General features: G+C 39.9%; 1 protein-coding gene across 2 annotated transcripts in view; it reads left to right on the forward strand.

Moving 5' to 3' along the window:
* The window catches only part of NOSTRIN (nitric oxide synthase trafficking), an 85,769-nt gene that overhangs the window by 21,050 nt on the left and 41,099 nt on the right, over positions 1 to 23,620 (forward strand). For both annotated transcript variants that reach the window (XM_069080819.1, XM_069080817.1), the window contains exons 3-6: positions 15,421 to 15,504; positions 18,354 to 18,416; positions 19,084 to 19,165; positions 20,421 to 20,483. In XM_069080819.1, the coding sequence (XP_068936920.1) occupies positions 15,421 to 15,504; positions 18,354 to 18,416; positions 19,084 to 19,165; positions 20,421 to 20,483 (292 nt within the window). The remainder of the gene's footprint in view (positions 1 to 15,420; positions 15,505 to 18,353; positions 18,417 to 19,083; positions 19,166 to 20,420; positions 20,484 to 23,620) is intronic.

Below are 23,620 nucleotides of genomic sequence, written 5' to 3' on the forward strand. Positions count from 1 at the left end.
GGAAGGAAGGAAGGAAGGAAGGAAGGAAGGAAGGAAGGAAGGAAGGAGGGAGGGAGGGAGGGAGGGAGGGAGGGAGGGAAGGAAGGAAGGAAGGAAAGAAGGAAGGAAGGAAAGAAGGAAGGAAAGAAGGAAGGAAGGAAGAAAGGGAGGAGAAAGAATGGAGGGACAAAGGAAGCAAACAAGCAAGGAAGGAAAGATTTGTTGTTGTTCAGTTGTGTCCAACTCTTCATTTCCTCACTGGAGGTTTTCTGGAGTGATTTGCTATTTCCTTTGCCAGCTTATTTCATAGAAGAGTAACTGAGGCAAACAGAGTTAAGTATCTGAAACCAGATTTAAACTCACAAAGATTCAGGCCAGCACTCTATACACTGTTCCACCTAGCTGCCTCAAAGAAGAATTTATTAAGTGCTTATTACATGGCAGACACCATGTTAGGAGCTGGGCTTATAATTAGAAGCAAAAGGAAAGCCAGCCCTGTGCTTGCATTCTATTGAAGAAGACAACACACAAAAGGGATATGAAAAGAGGGCTGGGGCAGGAGTGGAAATAAAATGAAAGCAGTCAGCTCAGGAGCATAATCTGAAGTCCAGAAGCCAGAACAGGACCAGGAGGAGAAAGAAGGCTGGTTGGCCTGCGCCCCTCCATAAAATGGAGGCCCCAACAAGAACTCATCAAAGAGAGAAAGGTGTGTGTTGGGGGCAGTGCCTAGGGGACAGGGACAGGGTGATGGGGAAGGGGGGAAGGAATGTCAGGCTCTGCAGAGGAATATTCCAGGGTGAGAAGATCCTAGGTCTGGCTGGATATTCCAGGGAAGGGGGCCCCAGGCCCTGAGAAGTTCCAGGATGAGTCAGAAGTGAGGTACACTTTTGAAGTCTAGACATGAGTAACAGGTTTAGGAGGTCGTAAGTTGAAGAGGTGAGATCCAAACAAGTTCCCCTAACTCCCAAATCTTGTGATCTTTATACTAGTTTGTTTAAATAGCTTGTTTAAATAGACCAGGCAGGAGCTGTTGTAATTGCTTGCCTGAGTCTTGTGTATAGAGAAGAGCCCAATGCTTAGAACAGCACGTTGCCAGCTCATTTTTATTCTTTCTTCTGATTTGGTGCTAATTTCAATCTTTTCTTTACCAAGTTGAGGCTATGACTATACACAGAAAGATAATTTTAAAAGTTACCACATTGATAACTACTTGTTTCTTGCCAGTAAAGACAAGGCTAATTTAATTTTCAAAAGTCATTTTATTCAGTGTCACATCGTGTTTTAATATAAACACTGGTAGATTTGGAGTCAGACAACCAACCTTGTGTCCAAATTCTGACCCTTCTGCTTCATACCTGTGTGACCTTGGCCAAATCGTTTAATCTCTCCATGCCTCATTTTCCTTATTAGTAAAATAAGGGCACGACTAGATGACCTCTAATATCTAAGGTCCCTCCCAACTCTAAATCTATTATCCTAGTCTCTTTATGAAGAAAGCATTCATGATAAATAGGCATGGAGTTTCTATGTAGCCTGTAAGCCTTTAAGCCTTTTCATTTCTAACTCCTAAGTCATATTTCCCCATACAATTTTCCATTGCCCATCTTTGCAATGAAGACATCCAGCATCAAACTATATATTGATTTAATTTGGAGGAGCTTATTGAATTTTTTGGAGAGAAAAGATAGCAGATATTAGGAAGTGCTTTTGGGACTTTGAAAGAGTAAAAAAGGGAGGCTGTGTGTTTTTATTTTTTCTGAAGATTTTAAAGAAAAAAGATAGATTACTGATTGAATAGATGCATTGGATAGGGTCTTTCCTGGTTTCATAACTTGCAGTTGGTCCCCAGTGGAGAAGGCCAGGATCAGGAATCTAACCAGGCCTGAAGGATTGGACAAAGGATGAGGTTGGGGAGATGGTAGAAAGTAGATTTAAACATGGAGGAAAGTAGACAAAATTTGGTTAGTCTAGGTGTATGGGGATATGATTTGAGAAAATATGCCTGAAACTATATCAATCTAACTTATACCATGGTATAAGTGAGATGAGGCCACTACAGAACCAAAGATTAAACAGAAACCAACTGACCCGGGTCATCAATTCAAGATGAGATGGGTGGATATATTGAAAGCGATTGTCAGGGACCTATCCCCAGGGAGACTGTGGTATATAGGCAGCTGAAAGCATATAAAGTATAGAAACCAAGGAGTGGGAAGCTAATTAAAAAAAAAGATTTATTTTATTCTGAACTTAAGAAATAAAACATTTCATTTAAGAAATAAAAGCATTTCCATAACAGTAAAAGGGCGGAGGGGAAGATAGCACATGAAACTGCAAACCTATTATGTACAATTTGCTATTCCTTTCAAATATATAATAACATGATCATGTAACTTTCTTTTCTTTTTCTTGTTTCTTCCCTTCTTCCCCCCTTCCCTGCTCCACTCTAAGGATGGCTACCATTAGACACAAATATGTCAATATATATAAAATCATTCTATATATACTTTTATATCAATTTTTTCTCTGGATGCAGATAGCATCTTCCTCCATAGGTCCTTTGTAGTTAATTTGGATATCTATCATAGTCAACATGACTTAGTAGCTCAAAGTTGTTCTTAAAACAATATTGCTGTCAATGTATGCAAGCTAATTAACAAGGGGCCTGGGGAATTAATGTCAGTTAGGTGGTGCGGCGGATAGAATGCTGGGCCTGGAGTAAGGAAGACCTGAGTTCAAATCCAACCTGGGTAAGTCACTTAACCCTGTTTGCCTCAGTTTCCTCATCTGTAAAATGAGCTGGAGAAGGAAATGACAAACCACTCCAGTATCTTTGCCAAGAAAACCCCAAATGGGGTCACTAAAATGACTAAACAACAAAAACAAAAGAATAAGGCAGGGTATGCCAATCATTTGGATATCAAGGTCTGATGGGGACTATCAACAAAGCTAAGCTGTTGACATAGAGTCCCTTACATTATTACCCTTGTTAAGGGGTAGAATAGATCTCAGAGTTGTGTTAAGCTGAATCTTTGGAGGAGATTGTCACATAGCATCTCAGAGAAGGTTAGAAGTTTGTGGTTTTGAGAAATCAGTTAGGCCATTATACCCAGAAACAGATTGATTCAACTACTTCTTGAGATCTCAAGTTAATGTCTTAGGAGATTTCAGAGTTAAAGAAAAAGATCTCAAGCTGTTTCTCTATGGAAATTCGACTTCTGTTGTTGGGAACAATGAATGTAGATGATGTATGTAATGTAATGTAATTTATGTATGTAATGTAATGTAAATGATGTATGTACTGATGTATGTAATGCTTAGCCTGACTGGGTTTTGGGGTTATTTTCTCTCTCCAATTTTATACTTTGTTCTAAGGGATGGCTCTGTGGATAGGGGAAGGGGTGGCATGCATGGGAATGACAATGATGCAAAAACAAAAATACCAAGAAAATTTAGATTTCAAAAAAAGAGAAACTTTACCTCTGACTTCAACATCTCTCATTTCCATTACTCTGAAGGGCATTTTAAAAAATAATTGATTTGTCTGTTAATAACACTGACACGTTTACATGGCATTTAAGATTGCAAAGTACTCTTCTCACAACATTTATGAATGTTTTTGTTGTTTCAGTTATGTCTAACCTGGTGACCCCATTTGGGGTTTTCTTGGTAAAGTGAAGGGGCACACAGATGATCAGTGACAGAGCCAGGCATTGGACTGACGTGTTCTGATCACAAAATCTATCCTCTTCCCACTACACAAGGGTGCTTCTGTGGTTGGCTGTCTATCACACCCAACAGTGGAGAAACTCAGTAGGGAATTTCCATTACCCGAGATGGCACGGTGAATAGAGTGTCAAGCCTGAAATCAGGAAGGCTTGAGTTCTAATCCAGCCTCAGACACTTACTAGCTGTATGACCCTGGGCAAGTCACTGAACCCTGTTTGCCTCAGTATCCTTATCTATAAAATAAGCTAGAGAAAGAAATGGCAAACCACTCCAGTATCTCTGCCAAGAAAACCCCAAATAGCATCATGAAGGGTCTAAAATGACTGAAAAACAACAGACTTCATTCCAGAAAGTGGTTGAGTGAAAAGTAGCACTTGGTATTGATTTAATAGAGTGTTAGAGCTGGAAATTCATTTAAATATAATTTAAGCCAATCTGTTCATTTTCCAGATGAGGGTAATGAGGTCATTCAGGCAACAAGCATTTATTAACCTCTAGTGAGTGCCAGGTACTCTGTGAAATGCTAGTGATCCAAGAAAAGCAAACTCCAGCCCCTGCTCTTAGGGAGCCCACAGCCTACTCCAAGAGCATGGCAGAGGCTTGACTAAGGTTGCCACAAGTGGGTGACATAGTTGGAGCTGTCATTGTTCTTCCTTAGCTTTTTTGAAGACAACCAGTGACATCACAGATGTCCTGACTTGGGCGTGAATTGGACTTAAGTGAGGCAGATCTGTACAAAGCCATCGGCCTCACTTTCTCCTCAGAGTCAGCGAAGTCCAATGGCAGGACAAAAGTCAGGGTGACTGGCAATGCCCTGAGCTGTAGTGGATAGTCTTGGGGTCTTCCATGTCTGGTCAGACTCTAAGTCCTCCATAGCCTGCTTCAGCCCCCTTCATGGTCATTGTAATCAACTGTTCCCATCCACACATTGGGGGCAGGGGGCGCATGTTCACATGCTTGGGGTAGATACCCCCCAACGCACCAGCTGGTCTGAAGCTTGTTGGTCACCCTCTGCCTGGCTTGACCCATCTGCCCAGATGATTTTACTGAGTGTGACCCCATCTTCTCGCAGCCACAGGTGAGAGTTGGAGCTAGAAGTAGCTTGGCATAGCCAACAAGTTACAGGAGGAGGAGTGCTGAATTCAGCTAACTTCCTGTTCTGGTTAATTATTTTTACTAAATAGGTAACGGATTTGGTTAATTCTCCACTGCAGAAGGACTCCTAGTTATATTAGCTCTTAGTCTTCTGAGTCCATGCTTCTGCCGCCCTATTTTGTGTTCAGTTATTTTTATTTACCTGTGACTCTTTATGATCTCATTTGGGTTTTCTTGGCAGAGACACTGCAGTGGTTTGCTATTTCCTTCTCCGGCTTATTTTACAAATGAGGAAATTGAGGCAAACAGGGTGCAGTGACTTACACAGGGTCACACAGCTAGTAAATGTAGGAGGCCAGATCTGAATCCATGAAGATGATTCTTCCTGATTCCAGGTCAGGCACTCTATGTACTATGACACTCCCTAGCCACTGTCGTCCTCTTGCCCTAATAACTAAGAGTCAAGAGACCTCAGGTCTAGTTCCATTTCGGCCCTTCACTAGCTGTGTGCTTCTGAGCAAGTCCTCATCGTCCTCATCAAATAAGGAAGAAAAAAAAAACATGGGGGCAAGTGAGGATTGTACCCAATAGACATCTAAGGTACCTTTCAGCTCTAACATTGCTTGAATCCTAGAAGCCAGATCTGTTATCTTTCAGTCTAATTTTCTTCTCCCTACATCATACTGACTTTCTTATAAAGAGATTTATTTTTATGTTGAAAAGCCATTCCTAAACCAGAGCAGTAGAAAGACTTCTTCCTGTTCCATTCCGCCAGGTCAAGGAGGTATTGTCCAGGGAAATAGGAGGAGGTTTTTTTCATTATAATCTTTTTTTTTGTTTGTTTTTTGGAGGGGGGAAGGTAGGGCAACTGGAGTTAAGTCACTTGCCCAAGGTCACACGGCTAGTTTTGTGTTAAGTGTCTGAGGCTGGATTTGAACTCAGGTCCTCCTGACTCCAGGGCTGGTACTCTATTCACTATTATAATCTTTATTGATCCAAAAGCACTCTGTACAGTCTTTTGCCCTGAGTGTCTTTATCAGATGAGGGGGCTAGACTAGAGGGTGTCTGCAGTCCTCTCCAGTTCTAAATTTCTGATCCTATGAACCTCACCTGGTGGCTGTCACTCAGATTTTTTTACATTCATTTCTATTCTTTTTTTCTTTACATTGGAAGGAAATTATAAAATATCTAATCCAAATTTACCCTATCCATCTTTCTAGATACTACATTTTGACATGGCGCCATTACTGATGATAACATTCACTTGAAAAGTAATTTCCCTGGTCATGATGATGAAAAGTAGCTGAAATATTGCACCACAGGGTGCATGCATATGGAGAGCCATGACCAGCAATTTTTGCATTCAGGGGAAATGGTACAAAACATGAGTGAGCATAGCTGTTGACTAACTCAATTTAATGAACTCACTTTAAGACAAATTCATTTGGCTGGGAGAAGTAGGACAGGCAGGTTTGGGGAAAGGAAATTACCTGGATACTGCCACTAAGGGTGGGAAAGAGGAGGAGGAAGTTGTCATCTGAAAGCTTCCTGTTCTAATTATTTTTTTACCAGCCTGGTGATGGCCTTGGTTAATCCTCTATTGCAGAAGGCCTGCAAATGATGTCAGCTCTAAGTTCCCTGGGCTCATGTTCCTGCTGCCTTTCTTTAGTTCTAATTATCCATGGTTACAGTTCCATCCGTCTGTGTATAAAGGATGGGATCCCGTCTAGCTTGGGAACCTAGAATTAGGTCTGCATGGAATGGCTGTGAAATATGAAGAACTATTTCCAAATGTATCCTTTGTGAAGAAATAGGAAAAGGTTGTACAAATGAGGCATTCTATACTACCTTGCTTCTGGCAATTTGAAAAAGGGGATTCTATTTTCTCAGATGAGCTCTGCCTTGGAAAGTGACAAACACATGATAAAAAGCTGTTGTCAGAGGACAATAAGGAGAAAACAATTTGCAGCGACCTCATTCTCATGGTTCTGAAGGGCATCCAGCTCCAGCTGCAGGGCTGCCCAGAAATACCAAGGTTATTTCAATTGTGTTCAGCAGGAATTTCATCCAAGAGGGCACGAACTGCTGAATTAGACCCATGCCTTATCTCCTCTCTTTTGTTTCAAATCATAAACATCCTGACTTAACAGGAATCAAACTCGGACAGTTAAAGCAACAATGATTCCTCTTTTGAGATGAATTTAATTCCTGAAGAATGTTCTGGTAAAGCCCATTCAGAGCCCTTGAAGGCTGGGGGTGGGTTGGGGGGAGGTATCAGTCTTAAGGTGACTATCCAGAAAGCACATACAGAATCATTAAACTTCATTCTGATCCATCTGTATTCTTCCCCATTGTTCTCTCTCGCTTCATTTTAGTTGTTCCTGAAATATAGTGATCTGCTGGGGTTTCACAAATGTTCATTAGGGCCTTGAAATGCCATAGTAGAGATGAGATTTGTAGCTTGCTTTGCTCGGGAGATTTGAATGCTGGATATTTAAAACCCCTTCAGGTCATCAATAAATTGAGACAGAAGGGACTGATGATAAACTTCCCTTATTCTAAATGCACTAACTCAGGCTTCAAGCCTGCTGGAGAAGCTGGGTTGGTGGCCTGTGACAGCATGATGCCCAGTGCTACATCCTGAATACAGTGCTGGACTTCGAGGCAGGAGGACCCAGACTCAAATCCCCTCTAGGACATTTATTAGCTATGTGGCTGTCAGCCATCCTCTTAACCCCATTCAGCTTTAGTTTGCTCATCCGTAAAAAGGGGCTGATGTTGTTTCAGTCATGTCCTGCTCTCTGTGACCCTATTCGGGGTTTTTTTGGCAAAGATACTGGAGTGGTTTGTCATTTCCTACTCCAGCTCATTTTACAGATGAGGAAACTGAAGCAAAGAGGGCTAAGTGACTTGTCTAGAGTCATATAACTAGTAAGTGTCTGAGATGGGATTTGAATTCAGGGAGAGCTCAGTATCCACTGAGCCACCTAGCGGCCACTAATATTACTACTACTACTACTACTACTATTACTACTACCTCATAGGATTGTGGAACTCAAAAGAAAATATAATAAAGCCTTATATAATCATCGATTTTTCTTGTTATTCCCCAGATTCTGAAATGCTACAAATACCCAAGTTAAAATATTGCCTCAGACATTTACTGGTTGTGTGACCCTTAGCAAATAGCTTGACTTCTCTGTTTCCTATTTTATAAAATAGAAACTATAGCATTGCCTCAGAGGATTACAGTATGGATTTGAAGACAATGTGTGAAGTACTTTGAAAAGTATATAAATATAATAAATTATATATATAATGTATGTAAAGTATATAAATAAAAAGTCTATATAACATATACAAAGTATATAAATAAAATAAATTATATATAATGTATATAAAATAAATTTAACTATCATCATTACCATCGATAGTCATTCCAGTGATTTCTTATTATCTCTATGATTAAATATGGACTTCTTTATGCATCAAAGAAAATCCTTCACAGACTGAATCCAACCCACCTCTCCCACCTTACTGAACATTATTTCCTTTTGTGCATTCTATGGTCCAGCCAAACCAGCCTCCTTGCCATTCCTCACACAAAATAGTCAATCTCCCATCTCTGTGCCTTTGCATAAACTACTCCCCATTCCTGGAAGGCACTCCTTTCCCCACTTCCACTTCTTAGAATTTCTTGTTGCCTCCAAAGCTCAGCTCAAATACTTCCACCTACATGCAGCCTTTCCTGATTCTCTTTCCCTCTTCCTATAACCTCGTATTTATCTTGTATATATTTATATGTGTATATATTGTCTTCCTGATAGACTGTCAACTCCTTCAGGGAAGGAACTATTCCATTTTGTATCTTAGTATCTCTGATAAGTGTAGCACAGTGCCCAGTACTTCAATAAAGTTTGCTTTATTGCAAATTACAAAGCACTCTAGAAATTCAAATATCATAGCTGTACACCTTCCAAAATAGCTACTAATCTACCTGTTACATGAGTACAGAAGATAGACAGACAGATAGATAAATAGATAGATAGATGGATGGATGGATAGATGGATAGATGATAGATGACAGAAATAGTAGATGATGAATGGCATATTAGAAGGAAAGATAGATATAAAGATGTATGGATGGAAGGAAGGAAAGAAGGGAGGAAGAAAGCTAAGGAAGAAAAGAGGGGAGAAAGGAAAGGAGGGAGGGATCAGTAAGGGAGGAAGGAAGGGAGAGAAGGAAGAAATGGGGAGAAAGAAGGGACTAAAGGAGGAAGGGAGGGAGGGAGGAAGGAAGGAAAGTCATTTATTAATTACTTAACATGTGTCAGGCACTGTGCTAAGTTCTAGGCATACAATACAAGCAAGGAAGCTAGTACCTATCCTATCCTGAAGAGCTTACATTCTAGAAGGAGAGGACAACATAAAGAGTGGAGTTAGAAGAGGAATGAAAAGGGGGGACCACCAGGGATAACATGGGGTAAGAAGGTGATGTGGAGGCAGGCCTGAGCAAGATAAGGAAAAAGCTGACCTATAAGAACCGAGGGGCCCAGGGGTAGAGTCCTGACTACCAGCTGGAAAGAGGGGAAGATGATGGGGCCAGCAGGGCTGAAGGAAAGGAGAACATTGTAGGGAAACTCAGTATCCCCAGACTTCATCTCTTGCCTCCTTAGAAGGCAGGAGCTTTCATGATTCTGACTACTAAGAGGCAAGATTCAAGGTTGTGTCCATTTGAAAAAGGACGCTTAATCTACTTCGCCAGCAATTCTCAGTCCCCAAATCCCTGTGTATGCAGCTTCTGTGAAGGCGGCACACATAAACAAGTCAGGAAAGAGCATTAGCAAAAATTTGGATGGAGAGTTGTTTGGATAAACCCTCTCAGGAGCAGGCAGGCAAAGAAGAAGCAGAAGGGGCAGTTGGAGAGGAGGAAAGATGAGCCCCAGAGAATAGCTCATTGAATTTTCCTGCAGACTCCTGGACACTTATGTCTAGAGGGGAGGCTTCTTAGTGGAATATCTGCCATATTGTAATTTAATCTCGTCAGCCCATTTCCCTGCTTTTGCAGAAAGTCAGCAAGGGATCCTGGTGCTTAGGACCAAGGGCCCCAGTGAAAACAACCATCTGGTTCCAAGAAGACTTGGCCCCATTCTGAGCCTGGAAGTCAAGCCTACCCTTGGGCAGAACTGCCCAGCTCAGCCTCAGTAAAAGGAGTTCTCTTTTACTTGCTCTTGCTTCGAGCTTGCAGCCCTCAGCAACTCTGTTATTAGAGCACCCTATAATCCTAGCACGCGAACACTATTGGCTTGTCCTGTGGCCAGCATTCTCTTTTTGAACAAGAACCTTTAACAATTGTTTTGAGTGACCTTGCAAGAGGTAGGGTGGGTTCATCTCTGAGATGGATTGGTTCCAGTTCTAAGTCCTACAGTCCTTGGATCCAATGCTGAGTCACCAAATTGGGGGGATTCCTTAGGTGGGAGCCCCTGGGAAGCAGCATGGAGCAGCGGAAAGAGTCCTAGCTCTGGAGGCAGAGGACCTGGGTTCAAATCCTCCCTCCTCTGCTTCCTGCCTGCTCAGCTTCCTCATCAGTAAGACGAAGAGATTAAACTATAATGGCCTTGTGAAGTAACTTCCAGGTCTGGTTTTATGACCTGTCTAAATATTTTTAATCAGCTTAAAGCATCTCTGAGAGCAGGGACCAGGAATAATAATAACATAATAATAATACAAATAACTGGGACCAGGAAGATCACAAGAGGAAGTCCATGAGAAGCAGCTAGTTAAGTGACGCAGTGTTTAGATTCTGGGTCTGGGGTCAGGTCTAAGTTGAAATCCAGCTTCAGATACTTACTAGCTGTATGATCCTGGCCACATCACTCAACTTCTGTCAGTCTCAGTTGCTTCAACAGTGAATTGGGGATAATAATAGCACCTCTCAGAGTTGTTATGAGGATCAAATGAAATAATATCGCAAAACAAATTGTTGTTGTTGTTGGTGTTGGTGGTGGTGGTGGTGTGTCTGATTCTTTGTGACCCTGTTTGGGGTTTTCTTGGCAAGGATACTGGAATGGTTTGCATTTCCTTCTCCAAATCATTTTACAGATCAGGAAACTGAGGCAAACAGGGTTAAGTGACTTGCTCAGGGTCACACAGCTAGTTAAGTGTCTGAAGCCAGATTAGAATACAGGAACATGAGTCTTCCTGACTCCAGGCCTGGCACTCTATACTTAGTTGCCCAAAACAGAGATGAAGACTGATAAACATCTTCCTGTTCTATAAATGAGAGGCTTTCGCTCAAGTCAGAAACAGATTCCCAAGTGGCTCCCAGTAGAGCTCTATATTATAAGTGTGCCACCTAAGTGCCCTGCAAAGCACAGCGCCTAGCACTAATTAGTCACTATATAAATGCTCATTTCCTTCTCTTCAAAGAAGAGATCTGTTGTGCTCTCAGGGTTTTAAGGGTGTTGATGTTTCTACCAGCTTTCTCCCTCAATACTGTGACACTTTCATATTTCTCAAATGGAGCCTGTCACTAATAAAAAAAAGTATTATTTCAATAATAACTTACTGGAAGTGTTATTTTTAACTTCATTGTTTTAAAAGTCTTTCTTTGCAGTGTAGTATTTGCTACAATTGGGCAATGAGCCTGCCCATGACAGATAGATGGGTTTCTGCATCTTGGTCTTCCCATGTCATCTACTGGTCTTTTTCTTACCAAAAGTAGCCAGAGTAAACTATGCATACTCTTTGATCCAGCAATACCACTATTAGGTCTGTATCCCAAAGAGATTAAAACAGGAGGGGAAGGGGAAAGGACTTATTTGTACAAAAATATTTATATCAGCTCCTTTTGTAGAGGCAAAGAAATTGAAGGGATGTCCATCAGTTGGGGAATGGCTGAACAAATTGTGGTATATGAATGTAAAGGAATACTATTGTGCTATAAGAAATGACGAGCAGGGTGATTTCAGAAAAACCTGGAAAGACTTACAAGAACTGACACAAAGTGAAGTGAGCAGAACAAGGAGAACATTGTACATAGTAACAGCGATACTGTACAAGGATCAACTGTGAATGACTTAAGTAATCTCAGCAATACAACAATCCAAGACACCAAAGTATGCATGGTGAAAAATGCTATCCAACTCTAGAGAAAGAGCTGATGGAGTCTGAATGCATATTGAAGCATACCATCTTTCACTATCTTTACTTGTGTGTGTGTGTATGGGGGGGGGGGTTGTCTGTGTTTTCTTTCACAATATGACTAATATGGAAAAATGTTTTGCATAATTGCATATGTATAACCTATATCAATTTGTTTACCATCTCAGGGAGAAGGAAGGGGAGGGAGGGAGAAAATTTGAAACATAAAATTTAAAAAAACAAATGTTAAAAATTCTTTTTACATGTAATTGGGGAAAAATAAAATATTATTTAAAGAAAAAAAAAGGAGAGTAAGTAGAAGTATAAATAGCTGGAGAGGAGCAAATCAATAAGTTAGCATCTGCAGTCTGACTCCTATTCCAGAAGGAGTCCGTGCTATTTTCTACAGTGGAATTATCTTTAGTTAATTTTTGTGGAAAGTTTTAGGTATTAAGAGTTTCTGGAGGTTCCTGAGGTTACACCCCAAATGAAAAGAAGACATAACAAAGTATCACAAATGTAATTAATATCAAAGATAGATTCTAATGTTTGAAAATAAAGCATGAAACAAAAACTTCTCAAGTTCGTGTAAAAATAGAAAATGTCAGGCAAACTGGACTTAATTTCCTGTGTGTTGTGTGTCTTCAGTAAAAAGTGAGAAAATAAATAATAATATTCCCCCATTTCATCTGCTGATGTCTCTGTAAAAAGGGCAGCTTCCTCATAATAAAATTAGTTTAATGCTGTAATACACTGATCTGCACAGAACTACAAAAGAGTTGCTCTTAGGAGGGCATGCCCCAAGCTCCCTGTGGGGTTCCGTCCAGGCTATAAAGTAATGGAAATTGTGATTGCCAGCCTTGGCTTTATTATCTCTGTGGCTTTCCATTATTAGGTTCCTGTTTGGCTAATTGAATCACAATATGTCTCATTATTGCCTCCAGTTATAATGTAGAGCTAATCTGATTAGTTCGGGTGCTACTTGGAAATCTGTTTCTGACTTGAGTGAAAGCCTCTCATTTAGAGAGCTAGAAAGTGTTTATCAGATTCTTCATCTCTGTTTTTGGGCAGCTAGGTGGCACAGTGGATGGGGTCCTGGACATGGAATCAGGAAGTCTTGGGTTTAAACCTGGATTTAGACAATTACTAGCTGTGTGACCCTGACTAAGTCACTTAACCCTGTTTGCCTCAGTTTCCTCATCTGTAAAATAAGCTGGAGAAGAAGATGACAAACCACTCCAAGTATCATTGCCAAGGAAACCCCAAATGAGGTCATGGAGAGTAAGACACGACTCAAAGAAAAGTCATCCGTTTTACAGGGATAGACACTAGGGCTGTGATTTCCCTTGCATAGGAAACTCCCAGGTGAACTCTCTACTAATACAAGTTGACACTCTCTCGATAACTTTTAATCTTAGAGAGTTGTGTAGAATAACTTGCTCAGGATCAACAGATGAGAGGATACTTGAACCTAAGTATTATGGGCTTTGAGGGCAGTTCTCTATCAATTACTATACCAGATCGCTTCCCTGTTTAATATAATTATTTAATTTCTGCCAGAGTTCAGCTGTGTGTGTGTATGCATGCTTTTCAATGATGTGCATGTATGTATGTTCTTCAATGATGATGTGTGTCTATGCTCTTAGTGTGTCTATGTGTTCATGTATATGTGTATGTTTCTGATGTTTTCTATATGACATCATTTGAAGGAACTTGGATATTTAGTCTGGTAAAGAGAAGTCTTTGAAGAGATATGATAAACATCTTCTCTAGTTTTTTAAGTGCTGTCTCATAAGAGAGGTTAGAATTGTCCTGTGCCCCAATCCTCTGGGGATTGCTGTTTGTCCTTTGTTCTTGAAGAGGACTGAGGCATGCAAGTGAATTGGATTTAAGTGAGAGAGGGCTGTGCGATGCTTCCAGCCTCACTTTCTCCTCTGGAGCCATGTTGGTCCAGTGGACAGACACACATCAGGATGACTGGAGATGGCCCAGGATGCAGTAGGAGACTTTGGCCTTTTCAAGCTAAGGTCTTTAACAAGTCTCATGGAGATTTGATTGAAGTTATGCCCTTTCAGTGATTAAGGCTTAATAAGAAATGAGGCAAAGAATGGCCTCTTAAAAAAATAATTGATCTGGGAGGGAAGACCCTCAGGGTTACTGGCTAAAACAGAAACCATTAATTCTGAGCCAATCAGGGCCCAAATAATGACCGAGTAGGGTTTGGCCTGGGGAGGACAGAACTGGGAGCAGTGAGAAGGTTCACAGAGGTAGATCTGAGTTTGGTGTATAGAACTTCCTAATTACTAGAGCTGCTCCAAAGTGGCATGGACTGCCCTAGGAGGCAGCGAGCATGCCTTCATTGGAGGTCTTCAGTCAAAGACTAGATGGCCAACTGTTGGCTTTATTGTAAAGACAATTATTTAATCACGTATGGGTTGGACAAGACTAAGAGTTCTTATCCTGTAACTCAAGGCTCCATGGATATAGATACCAGGGGGCCTTGAATTTTAAAATTACATCATTATTTCTTCTAACTCCTAACTCAAATTTAGCATTTGTTTCAGTGTGCATAGGAACTGGCACATAACAAGCCCTCAGTAAATGCTTCTTGTTGGTGGGGATTATTTAAAAACATTATTAAAAGAAGCAATATTAAGAGAAGCAGTAAGTATAAAGAAGCAAGAGGAAAAACTGGGTAGCTTTGTAGTATTTATTATATAGGTTTCGTTGAAATGGAAATTGGTTGTTTTATTTGGAATCCTCTCTTATATTCAGCTGTGTACATACCATGTTTCCCCGATAATAAGACACTGTCTTATTAATTTTTTTGGACAGAAAAACACCAGAGGGCTTATTTTCAGGGGAGGGCTTATTTTAATGAACATTGACAGCAATTTTAATAAACAGGTAAATGTGAACAAAAAAATGTACCTTTATTCAATAAGCAAATCACTGGGGAACAACAGGATGATGCGCTCACTGCTGCAGCTCTGATTGGATGCAGCTCGGAGCGCGGCGTGCATTTCACGGTGGGGGGAGGTGCATACAGAGGGTACCGTAATGTAGCATGTAGCGCAGGGGATCACCTTCACTACGGCAGCAATCTCAATAGGGCTTATTTTCGGGGGAGGGCTTATTTTAGAGGAATCTTACACAGTAAGGGGAGGGCTTATTTTTGGGATAGGTCTTATTATCGGGGAAACACAGTAGCAGTGTTTTTTTTTCTTTTCTCATTTTGTATTTAAGTTAAAATGAATAAAAAAAATATATATAAATATGTGCATATATACCCAAACCATTATTCTGAGAAGGGGTTCATTGGCTTCACCAGAGTACCAAAGGGATATATGACAGAAAATTAAGGGTAAGAACACCTGAACTAGATGGTTACTGAGATACTTTCCAAGAGCCTAAGTTGCATCCTGATTTATGGTTATGTCCTTTCCATTGAACATCTTGTCATTCTGTTGACAGGGCTAACCTAGAGATTAGTTATGCCAAAGGCCTTCAGAAACTCGCAAGCAAACTCACCAAAACACTCCAAAGCACAAAGAAAAAGTAAGTAGTATGGAGTGAGGAGGGGAGGGATTGCTCTATAATAATAATAATATATGTGTCTCCTTTCTAATTATCAATATGATAGAAATGAAAAATAATGTGTGGTGAAACTTGGCAAAGGGTCAAGAAGGAAGTACTTTCTCTCTCTTTTGTTTTTGAGGGGATCATTAGGATGCTAGTAAGTATATACTTGGAGGTAATCTTCTAATTAAACTTTTGGCATGTAGAAATGACAATGAACAGGGGTTTGAGTGCAATCACAAATCACAGCTGTTATAATTGGAAAGGGGAGGAAAGAGGAAGTCTTCCAGTTCTCAAAAAGTCTTAAAGCATTGTGTGGCAGGGGGACCCTCAGCTCCCACAGGAAGCAAATATTGGATCCTATTTTCTGAAGTCAATCAGCCTTTCTGGCATGATTAAGTCCATTCATTCAGTTATTCAACAAACAGCAATTAAATTTCTTAAAGACAAGGGCTGTCTATGAATACTAGAACAGTGCCTGGTACACATTAGGCACTTAATAAATGTCTATTAAGTGTTTGCTGAATTGTCTAAACACCTATGGGGTATGGAACGTAGTGCTAGGTGCTGGTAAGGACAGAAAGCTTAAGTAATAATAGCTAACATTTATACATATGCACCATATGCAAGGTAATGTATCAACCACTTTACAAATATTATTTTATTTGCTCCTTATAAAAACCTGGGGGCTAGGTGCTATTTATCTTCATTTTACAGATTAGGAAACTGAGGCCAATAAAGGTTAAATGACTAGCCCAATGTCACATAGCTAGAAAGTGTCTGAGGCTAAGCTCCTCACTCTAGCTACTGCTATCTAGCTGCCTAACATAAGGCATAATGTCTCACCAGCTTACATACAAGTAGTCAGATAAGACACAAATGTAGACAAATACACAATATTATATAAAAAAAAATTAGAGATATATAGAATAAAGTGCTACATGAAGTCTGAGATGGGACATTGCAATCAACCAGTGGGTTTTGGAGGCTTCATGAAGGAGGTGGCATTTAAATTGGGCCTTTATAGGATGGGTAGAAAATTCCTAACAAGTAAAGAAAAGGAGGAAGGAAATTCTAGGGATGGGGTAGTATTACTGTGCCACTAATAGACAATGCTTTGAGGAGAAGGCATTACATGAACAAAGGTGTAGAGGTAAGAGAGCATAGAAAGTGCTTGGGATACATGGATAGCCCAATTAAGTTATAGCATAAAAAGGAAAGAAGGAAGCAAGGAAGAGATAAAAGAGAAAGGAAGAAAGAAAAAGAGAAAGAAAGAGGGAAAGAAAGATTAAGCACCTACTATGTTCTAAGTCCCATGGGAAGTACTGGAGATACATACACAAATGTTAATCAATTCTTGCTCTCAAGGAGCTTACATTCTGATGGGAAAAGACAACAAATATAGGAAAATAGTGGCCAAAGCAGGGAGCTTTGGTCTGGGAGGACTCAAAAAGCCCTAAAGCATTGTGTGGCAATGGATGAGACACTATGTGGCAGGGATGGTGAGTAAAGTCCTAGGATAGTTGATTTCATATCCTTTCTAGGAGCAGTAATGATATTGATTTTATTACTGTTCCCAGAGGAAAAGGGTGAAAATGGGGGCAAGAGAGGGGAGGATATGACGGCAAGGCTCTTGGCCAACTATCCGGGGCAGATGGGTGAATAGAATGTGAATCACAATTTGGGCCACCTACATTCAGTTGTTCAGGTTCATGGGAGAAAATAATTAGGCGAGGTTGAAAAAGTATCATGGCATTAGATTAAAGGCTTAAATGCCAAAAGAATAAGTCTGACATTTCTCAGGGATCCAGAAGAGAATAGTTTTGAGCAGATAGGTGTCATGACTAAACCTCTGAATAAGGAAGATTACTTTGACAGTGTTATGAAGTGTGGATCAGAAGAGGGTAGGAGAAGAGGCAGTGAGACTGTTAGAAAATTGTTACGATAATTCAGGCTGATGAGGGCCTAGATTATGATGACAGCAGCAGAAATATGAAGGCGAGGACCGCTGTGAAAGATGTTGCAGAGTTAGAATTAGCAGAACTTGGTCACTGATTAGATCTAAAAGGGAAGAGGGAAGGGTCAAAAATCACACCAAAATTCTAAACATGGAACAGAGTCCTTTGGACAGAAACAAGAAAAGCTGGAGTGCATAGGGGGAAAGATAATAATCTCAGCTTTGGACACGTGGAATTTGAAACGATGGTGAAGATGCCCTAAAGGCAGTCAACCAGTCAGCAGGTATTTTTAAGTGCTTGCCATCTGGCAGGCACTGGGCTTTCTGCTTCTTCAGAGTCTAGACAGACATATATTTTTAGTTTTATAAATATTTGTTAAAATAATTGAAGGACTGGCTCTTGGGTTGCTGGTATCCAAACAAGATGAAAACTTTCATCTTTAAGATTTAGCATTTTGGTATTTTCTAATGCCTAACCCCCCTCTGCTAGCACAATGAAATAGAAACCAATATCCTTACCATCATCACTAATAAATGTATATTGACAACGTTCCTGGATCCCTAGATTCTCTCCTTTAGTTTTTGTCAGGAATGGGTTAAAAAAAATCTCAAGAAAAAATAAAAAGGCAGGAGAAAATTCAGTATGTTTAGTGGTTACTGCTGGATGAACTGTATTAGCTCCTTCTATTCCAACATGGAGGATTACCTATGCCTATGGCAAGAATCAATCCCATAGAGAAGTTGTAAGTGGATTGGGGAATATTTGCAGCCACTGTGCACCTTACCATGGGGCAGACATGATGCTTTTAGTCTATAAAGTTTATTTTAGAATTTCAAACCGAACTCTTTTACCCCTTGTGTCTATCTCTAGTTGCATTTGTGGTGCCTGGACCTTTGCATCTGAGAGCATGAAATCAGCTGCTGACTTGCACCAGTAAGTGTTAACCGCCACCATTATTCCAAACCCAAAGGGGGCTATAAATATTTTACAATACGCGCCATCAACACTTTACATCAGACTTTCCTTGTTGCATGAAATGGCTACTCTATGTATGTTTACATACTGCTTTCCCAGGAAAAAAATTAAGTAAGTATAAATTTTATTTCCCTTGTACACCCAATCAGTCTTTCTATTTTTTTTTGGGGGGGGGGGTATCTTTCTTTTCTCTTTATTTTTTAGTTTTCAACATTCATTTCTATAAGACTTTGAGTTCCATTTTTTTTCTCCCTTCTTCCTTCCTCTCCCCCTTCCTCAAGACAGCAAGCAATCTGCTATAGGCTATACATGTACAATCCTATTAAATGTATTTCTACATTAGTCATGTTGTGAAAGAAGAATTAGAACAAAAGAGAAAAACCATGAGAAGCAAAAAGCAACAAGAAAAGAGAAAATAGTGTGCTTTGATCTGCATTCAAACTCCATACTTGTTTCCTGGATGTGGATAACATTTTCCATCATAAATCTTTTGCAATTGTCTATCAAAATTGGTCATTGCCCAGTGTTGCTGTTACTGGGCACAGTGTTCTCCTGGTTCTGCTCACTTCACAATGAGTATAAATTCTAACACCATGCTTCCATGTGCTTTATGCTCTGTCCTCAGAAAACTTGGCAAAGCAATTCAGTTAGAAGCAATAAAACCAACTCACCAAGTCTTGAGTGCACAAGAGAAGAAGAAAAGAACAGTGAGTCTAATCATTTCTTTATTGTTTTGTGACAGATTTCATTGACTATTTCAGGTCAACTGAAATGAACATATCATGGCAGCAATTATCAATGAATCAATCAACAGGCATTGGTTAAGGACTTACTGTATGCCAGGCACTGTGCAAGTCGTTGGAGAAAGAAGTACAAAGAACCAATCCCTAACATCAAGGAATGTACATTCTAATGGAGGCGATAATAGGCACATATCCCATTATCTATGTAATAAATATAGAGAATAAATCCAAACTAAATTAATGTGCAGTTGGAGAGTAGGCAGTGCCCCAAATATATGAAACCACAATGCAAAGGAGCTCCGATTTTTGTCTGCCTGGGGTAACTTCTGGTGTGGAAACTCCTTCCACTGATATGGATTACAACTTAATAGATAAATGATTTAGTAGATAAATCCTAGGGAGCTGCCTGATACACATAGAAGCAGAATGACTTTCCCAGGGTTACAGATCTGTCTGAGGCCAGATTTGAGCTCAGGTCTTCCCTACTCCACACCCAGCCCTCTATCCAATGAGCCACCTAGCCCTCTACTACAACGGCAGTGCATGTAACAAGTCAATTCAATAAGATTCATTATGTACCTATCCTATATCGCAATAGTTGCAGAAGATACGAAAACAAAACAAAAAGCAGTTCCTGACCTCAAGGAGCTTATATCCTCATGGATTACAAAAGGATAATCATGTTTCCCAATTCACATTTTTTGTTGATGTCATGTCTGACTCTTCATGACCTTATTTGGGGTTTTCTTGGCAAAGATACCAGAGTGCTTTGTCATTTCCTTTCCCAGATAATTTTACAGATGAGGAAACTGAGGTAAACAGGGTTAAGTGACTGGTCCAGGGTCACAACATATCTGAGGCCAGATTTGAACTCACAAAGATGAGTCTTCCTAACTCTAGGCTCAAGACTCTATTCACTGTGCCACCTAGCTGCTAATTCACATACAATTCAAGTTTTTACAAGATTTCAAAATTTCTTATGTCATTAAATTATTTGAGACTGAAACCTGTGTCTTTTCCATGTCTTGGAGACAGTAGGACACACAAGAACCAAGATAACTTGGGCACTTTTCTTGGGAAAGGAATCTGTTGATGGGATTGGAAATCTCAATAAATTATGGTTGAGTTCTTGCCAGGCTTTTGAAGCTAGAATAATGACTCACCGAGAAGAAAGCATTTTTAAAAATGAAAAACTTTTATTGTTTTTCTCTCCAATAAGCTGGATAATGAAGTTGAAAAGATGGCGAACCTGGTTATTAGCAACTGGAGTCAGCAAATTAAGGCAAGTTTCCACACATTGACTTTTGCATAAATTTATTTGTATAATACGTGTATGTATGTGTATAAATGTGACATTGTGTATTAGTGTTAGAATTCTGTTAGAGAAAACCACCTACTCACCTGAGTAGATGTGTATATATTTTCCTACCTGTCCAATAATCCCTCCATCTCCCACAGAAATAAAGGGGAATGGTTTTTTGTATGTTTAAAGATAGTATCTGCAGGTCAAATGGCATCGTTTCCTGCTCTGAACCTCCTGCTGTGTCCATGTCCGACAGTCCTGGATTGTAGATAGCCTTAGTTATTTCCTCCCTCACTTCCTGTGCAAAGCAACACATCTGGGCCACTGACCCTCCATTTAGTTGAGTCTAATAATAGAGTACATATTTCTAATTCTTCCTTGCTTGCTTAGCGTGCCAGAATAGAACCACAGTGGTATGTACTCCATTGAACTCTATATTGAAACACTACCTTTTAGATTTGGTAAGTGGATATAAACTACATAGCATGAAGCAAGAGCCTTGGCTCTCATTACTCAGAATAAAAGGCCTCCAATGACCTCACTACCTTGGGAACCGCAGTAATAATTATTGACATTTCCTGGTGCTTGAAGGTTTGCCAAAGACTCTATAGATGCATCATATCATTTGACCCTCTTAACAATCCAATAATAGGTACTACAGGTATTATTGTACCCATTATCAAGGGCAGGATTCAAACCAAGGTCTTCCTGACTCCATGTCTAGTTCTCTCCCCAAAATGCCACCTTGCCTTTCAATCAGTGAAGCCCTTTTTTATTCATTCTTCAAACAATTATCATGTAGTTCTTTTATGCATAGCACCATTACTAAAGACTGCTAAAGGGGACAAGATAAATCAATAAAAGATTCAGTCTTTGCTCTCCAAGAGTTTACCAGTTGAGCTGCAGTAACAACATGAACAGCTTAGGTAATTGTGTGAATACTAGACAAAATTGGCCACTGTGGTACAGGAGAAAGACTGATGCATTTAGAATCTAGAGGACTTGAGTTCAAATCCCAGTTTAGCAACTTTCTCCCAGTGTATCCTTAGACAAGCTGAATTGCCTGTGTAGACTTTAGTTGCTTTATCAGTAAAATGAGGGGGCTACATGAGTGACTGCTCATGTCCCTCCTGGTGCTAAATCTGTAATCCTGAAGGCAAGGTTTTGCAGGTTCTTGGGTAGTGCAGTGAGGAATTGAAATTATATTTGAAAGTGCTTATTCTAGCAACTGGTTATAAGGTGGAATTCAGAAGGAAGAGGTTTTGAAACAGGGAGAATCCAAATGCATTACCCTCAGCAAGAGGTTTTCTACTGTCAACCTCCATCTTCATTTTTTAAACCTGAGCCCCTAAACTATGTCCTAGGAGATGTAGTCAGAAGTTAGTATCAAGCAATGAGAGGCCCTTTCTGATATAATGGGATTATTTCTACTTTTAGAGTTTCCTGTGATACTTTCTCCAAAATTGGAGATCTCTTCAGAACCAATGAATTAAAATACTGTTTTTAAAAATTAGTTAATTCACTAATATAGACTGAATAATGCATATCACCATCAAAAGGACCATCTTTACAATAAATACTCTCTAAAACCAGTCTGATTAACTAATCTTTTTACTTATTACTCACTCGGAGTTATGAACTTCTCTCAAAAGTATTTTTTAAGAATTTGTATTCTAAGAATTTTCTTCTCTGTAAAATGAGGGAACTAGATCTATAATCTAAAAAGCAAATTATTTTTCATGTTCTTGGGCAGGGCAGTATTGCCCTAAATGTGGAAACACAATGGACAAAAAGCCAGAAATAATGCCTGAAGAGCTAATGGTGTTTCCAAAAACAATTATTTAGGGGATTTGGGATCTCACAGATGTGGGTATTCCCTCCCAAAGCTACAGATCATGACCCAAACATTCCTCTCCACTCTGTGGGAATTCTCATGCACATCCTCCCATAAGTTCACCATGGAAGGTCCACCCACCCACCCTACCTGGGGGGTCTTCCTTGCATTCTCTTGGCATTTCTCATGTAGCACCTGGGTTTTCTAAATCATTTTCCCTCACTGGCCCATGTGACCAAATTCTTCATTACTTTGATGGCATCCTTTACACAGCTTGAGAAGCCTAATTCCTCATTTGTAACGTGTTGTAGTCTGATCACACCCACCACATGTCTTTCCATTGCCCTTTGGGTGACCCTCAAGTTTGATTCTACAGAGACTTTAACGTTCTATGACTCAGAGACACACAACATCACTGGCACAATATTGGGGTTAAAAAAGATAGACCCAATTTGTTTCAGAGAAAAAGGGTCATTTAAAGAACTGTTCGATTTCCCAATTTCTAAGTAAATAATTTTATTTTTTGCAAAGCAGCAGAGGAGCGCAAAGCATAAAGTTCTCAAGATGGAGAATTTGCTCCACAGTTAGAATCAAAGGAGTTTGGATAGAAAAGGCTTAAAGGACCAAGTACTTCCCTTAAATACTTACCTAATGTGTTCTCCCTTGAATCCTGGCTGTCTAAAAGGAAACCTTTGATCCTTTCTCCCTTGAACAGCATTTCAGGGACACTATCCACATTAAAATTGTTCCAGCTCTGCTTCTCAAGGTGAATGCTAAAGAGAAAGATGGACTGTGGCTGTTTGTTTTTACAGTATTCCTAGAACTAGAATGAGAAAACATTTGGTAGTCATTTAATTCAAAACTATCTCAGGAATGGACAATTGAAGACAACCATCCTATCCAAACAAACCTCAAACAGCTAATTTTATCTCCAGAGAACATTCAGACTGATTACAGACAATATACATAAGGTCTTATGAGTCTAACCTCAATCTTAACACTCCCGGGTTTTAAGCATTATTAATTAGCCTTAGGTGATTTACAGAAAGTTGGAAGGTGGATTTATCATGGTCCTAGGCTACTGGCCAAGGTAGTAACACTTTATCCTCTCAGAAGGCAAGTTATTCCATGGGGCACCAGTCAGATACCTAATTGCTCAATGAGAGTTGTCTAATTCTGGTCAACATGAGGAATTTTCCCCCTTCTCATAAAGTTTTTAAGGGAGACACAATTTCACTTAATAAATATTTATAAAGCATCAATAATAATAAGGTATTGGGCA

The sequence above is a fragment of the Petaurus breviceps genome, unplaced genomic scaffold, assembly GCF_028583685.1.
Source record: "Petaurus breviceps papuanus isolate PSGF00001 unplaced genomic scaffold, PetGlider_PUasm1.0 91133, whole genome shotgun sequence".
NCBI classification, from domain to species: domain Eukaryota; kingdom Metazoa; phylum Chordata; class Mammalia; order Diprotodontia; family Petauridae; genus Petaurus; species Petaurus breviceps.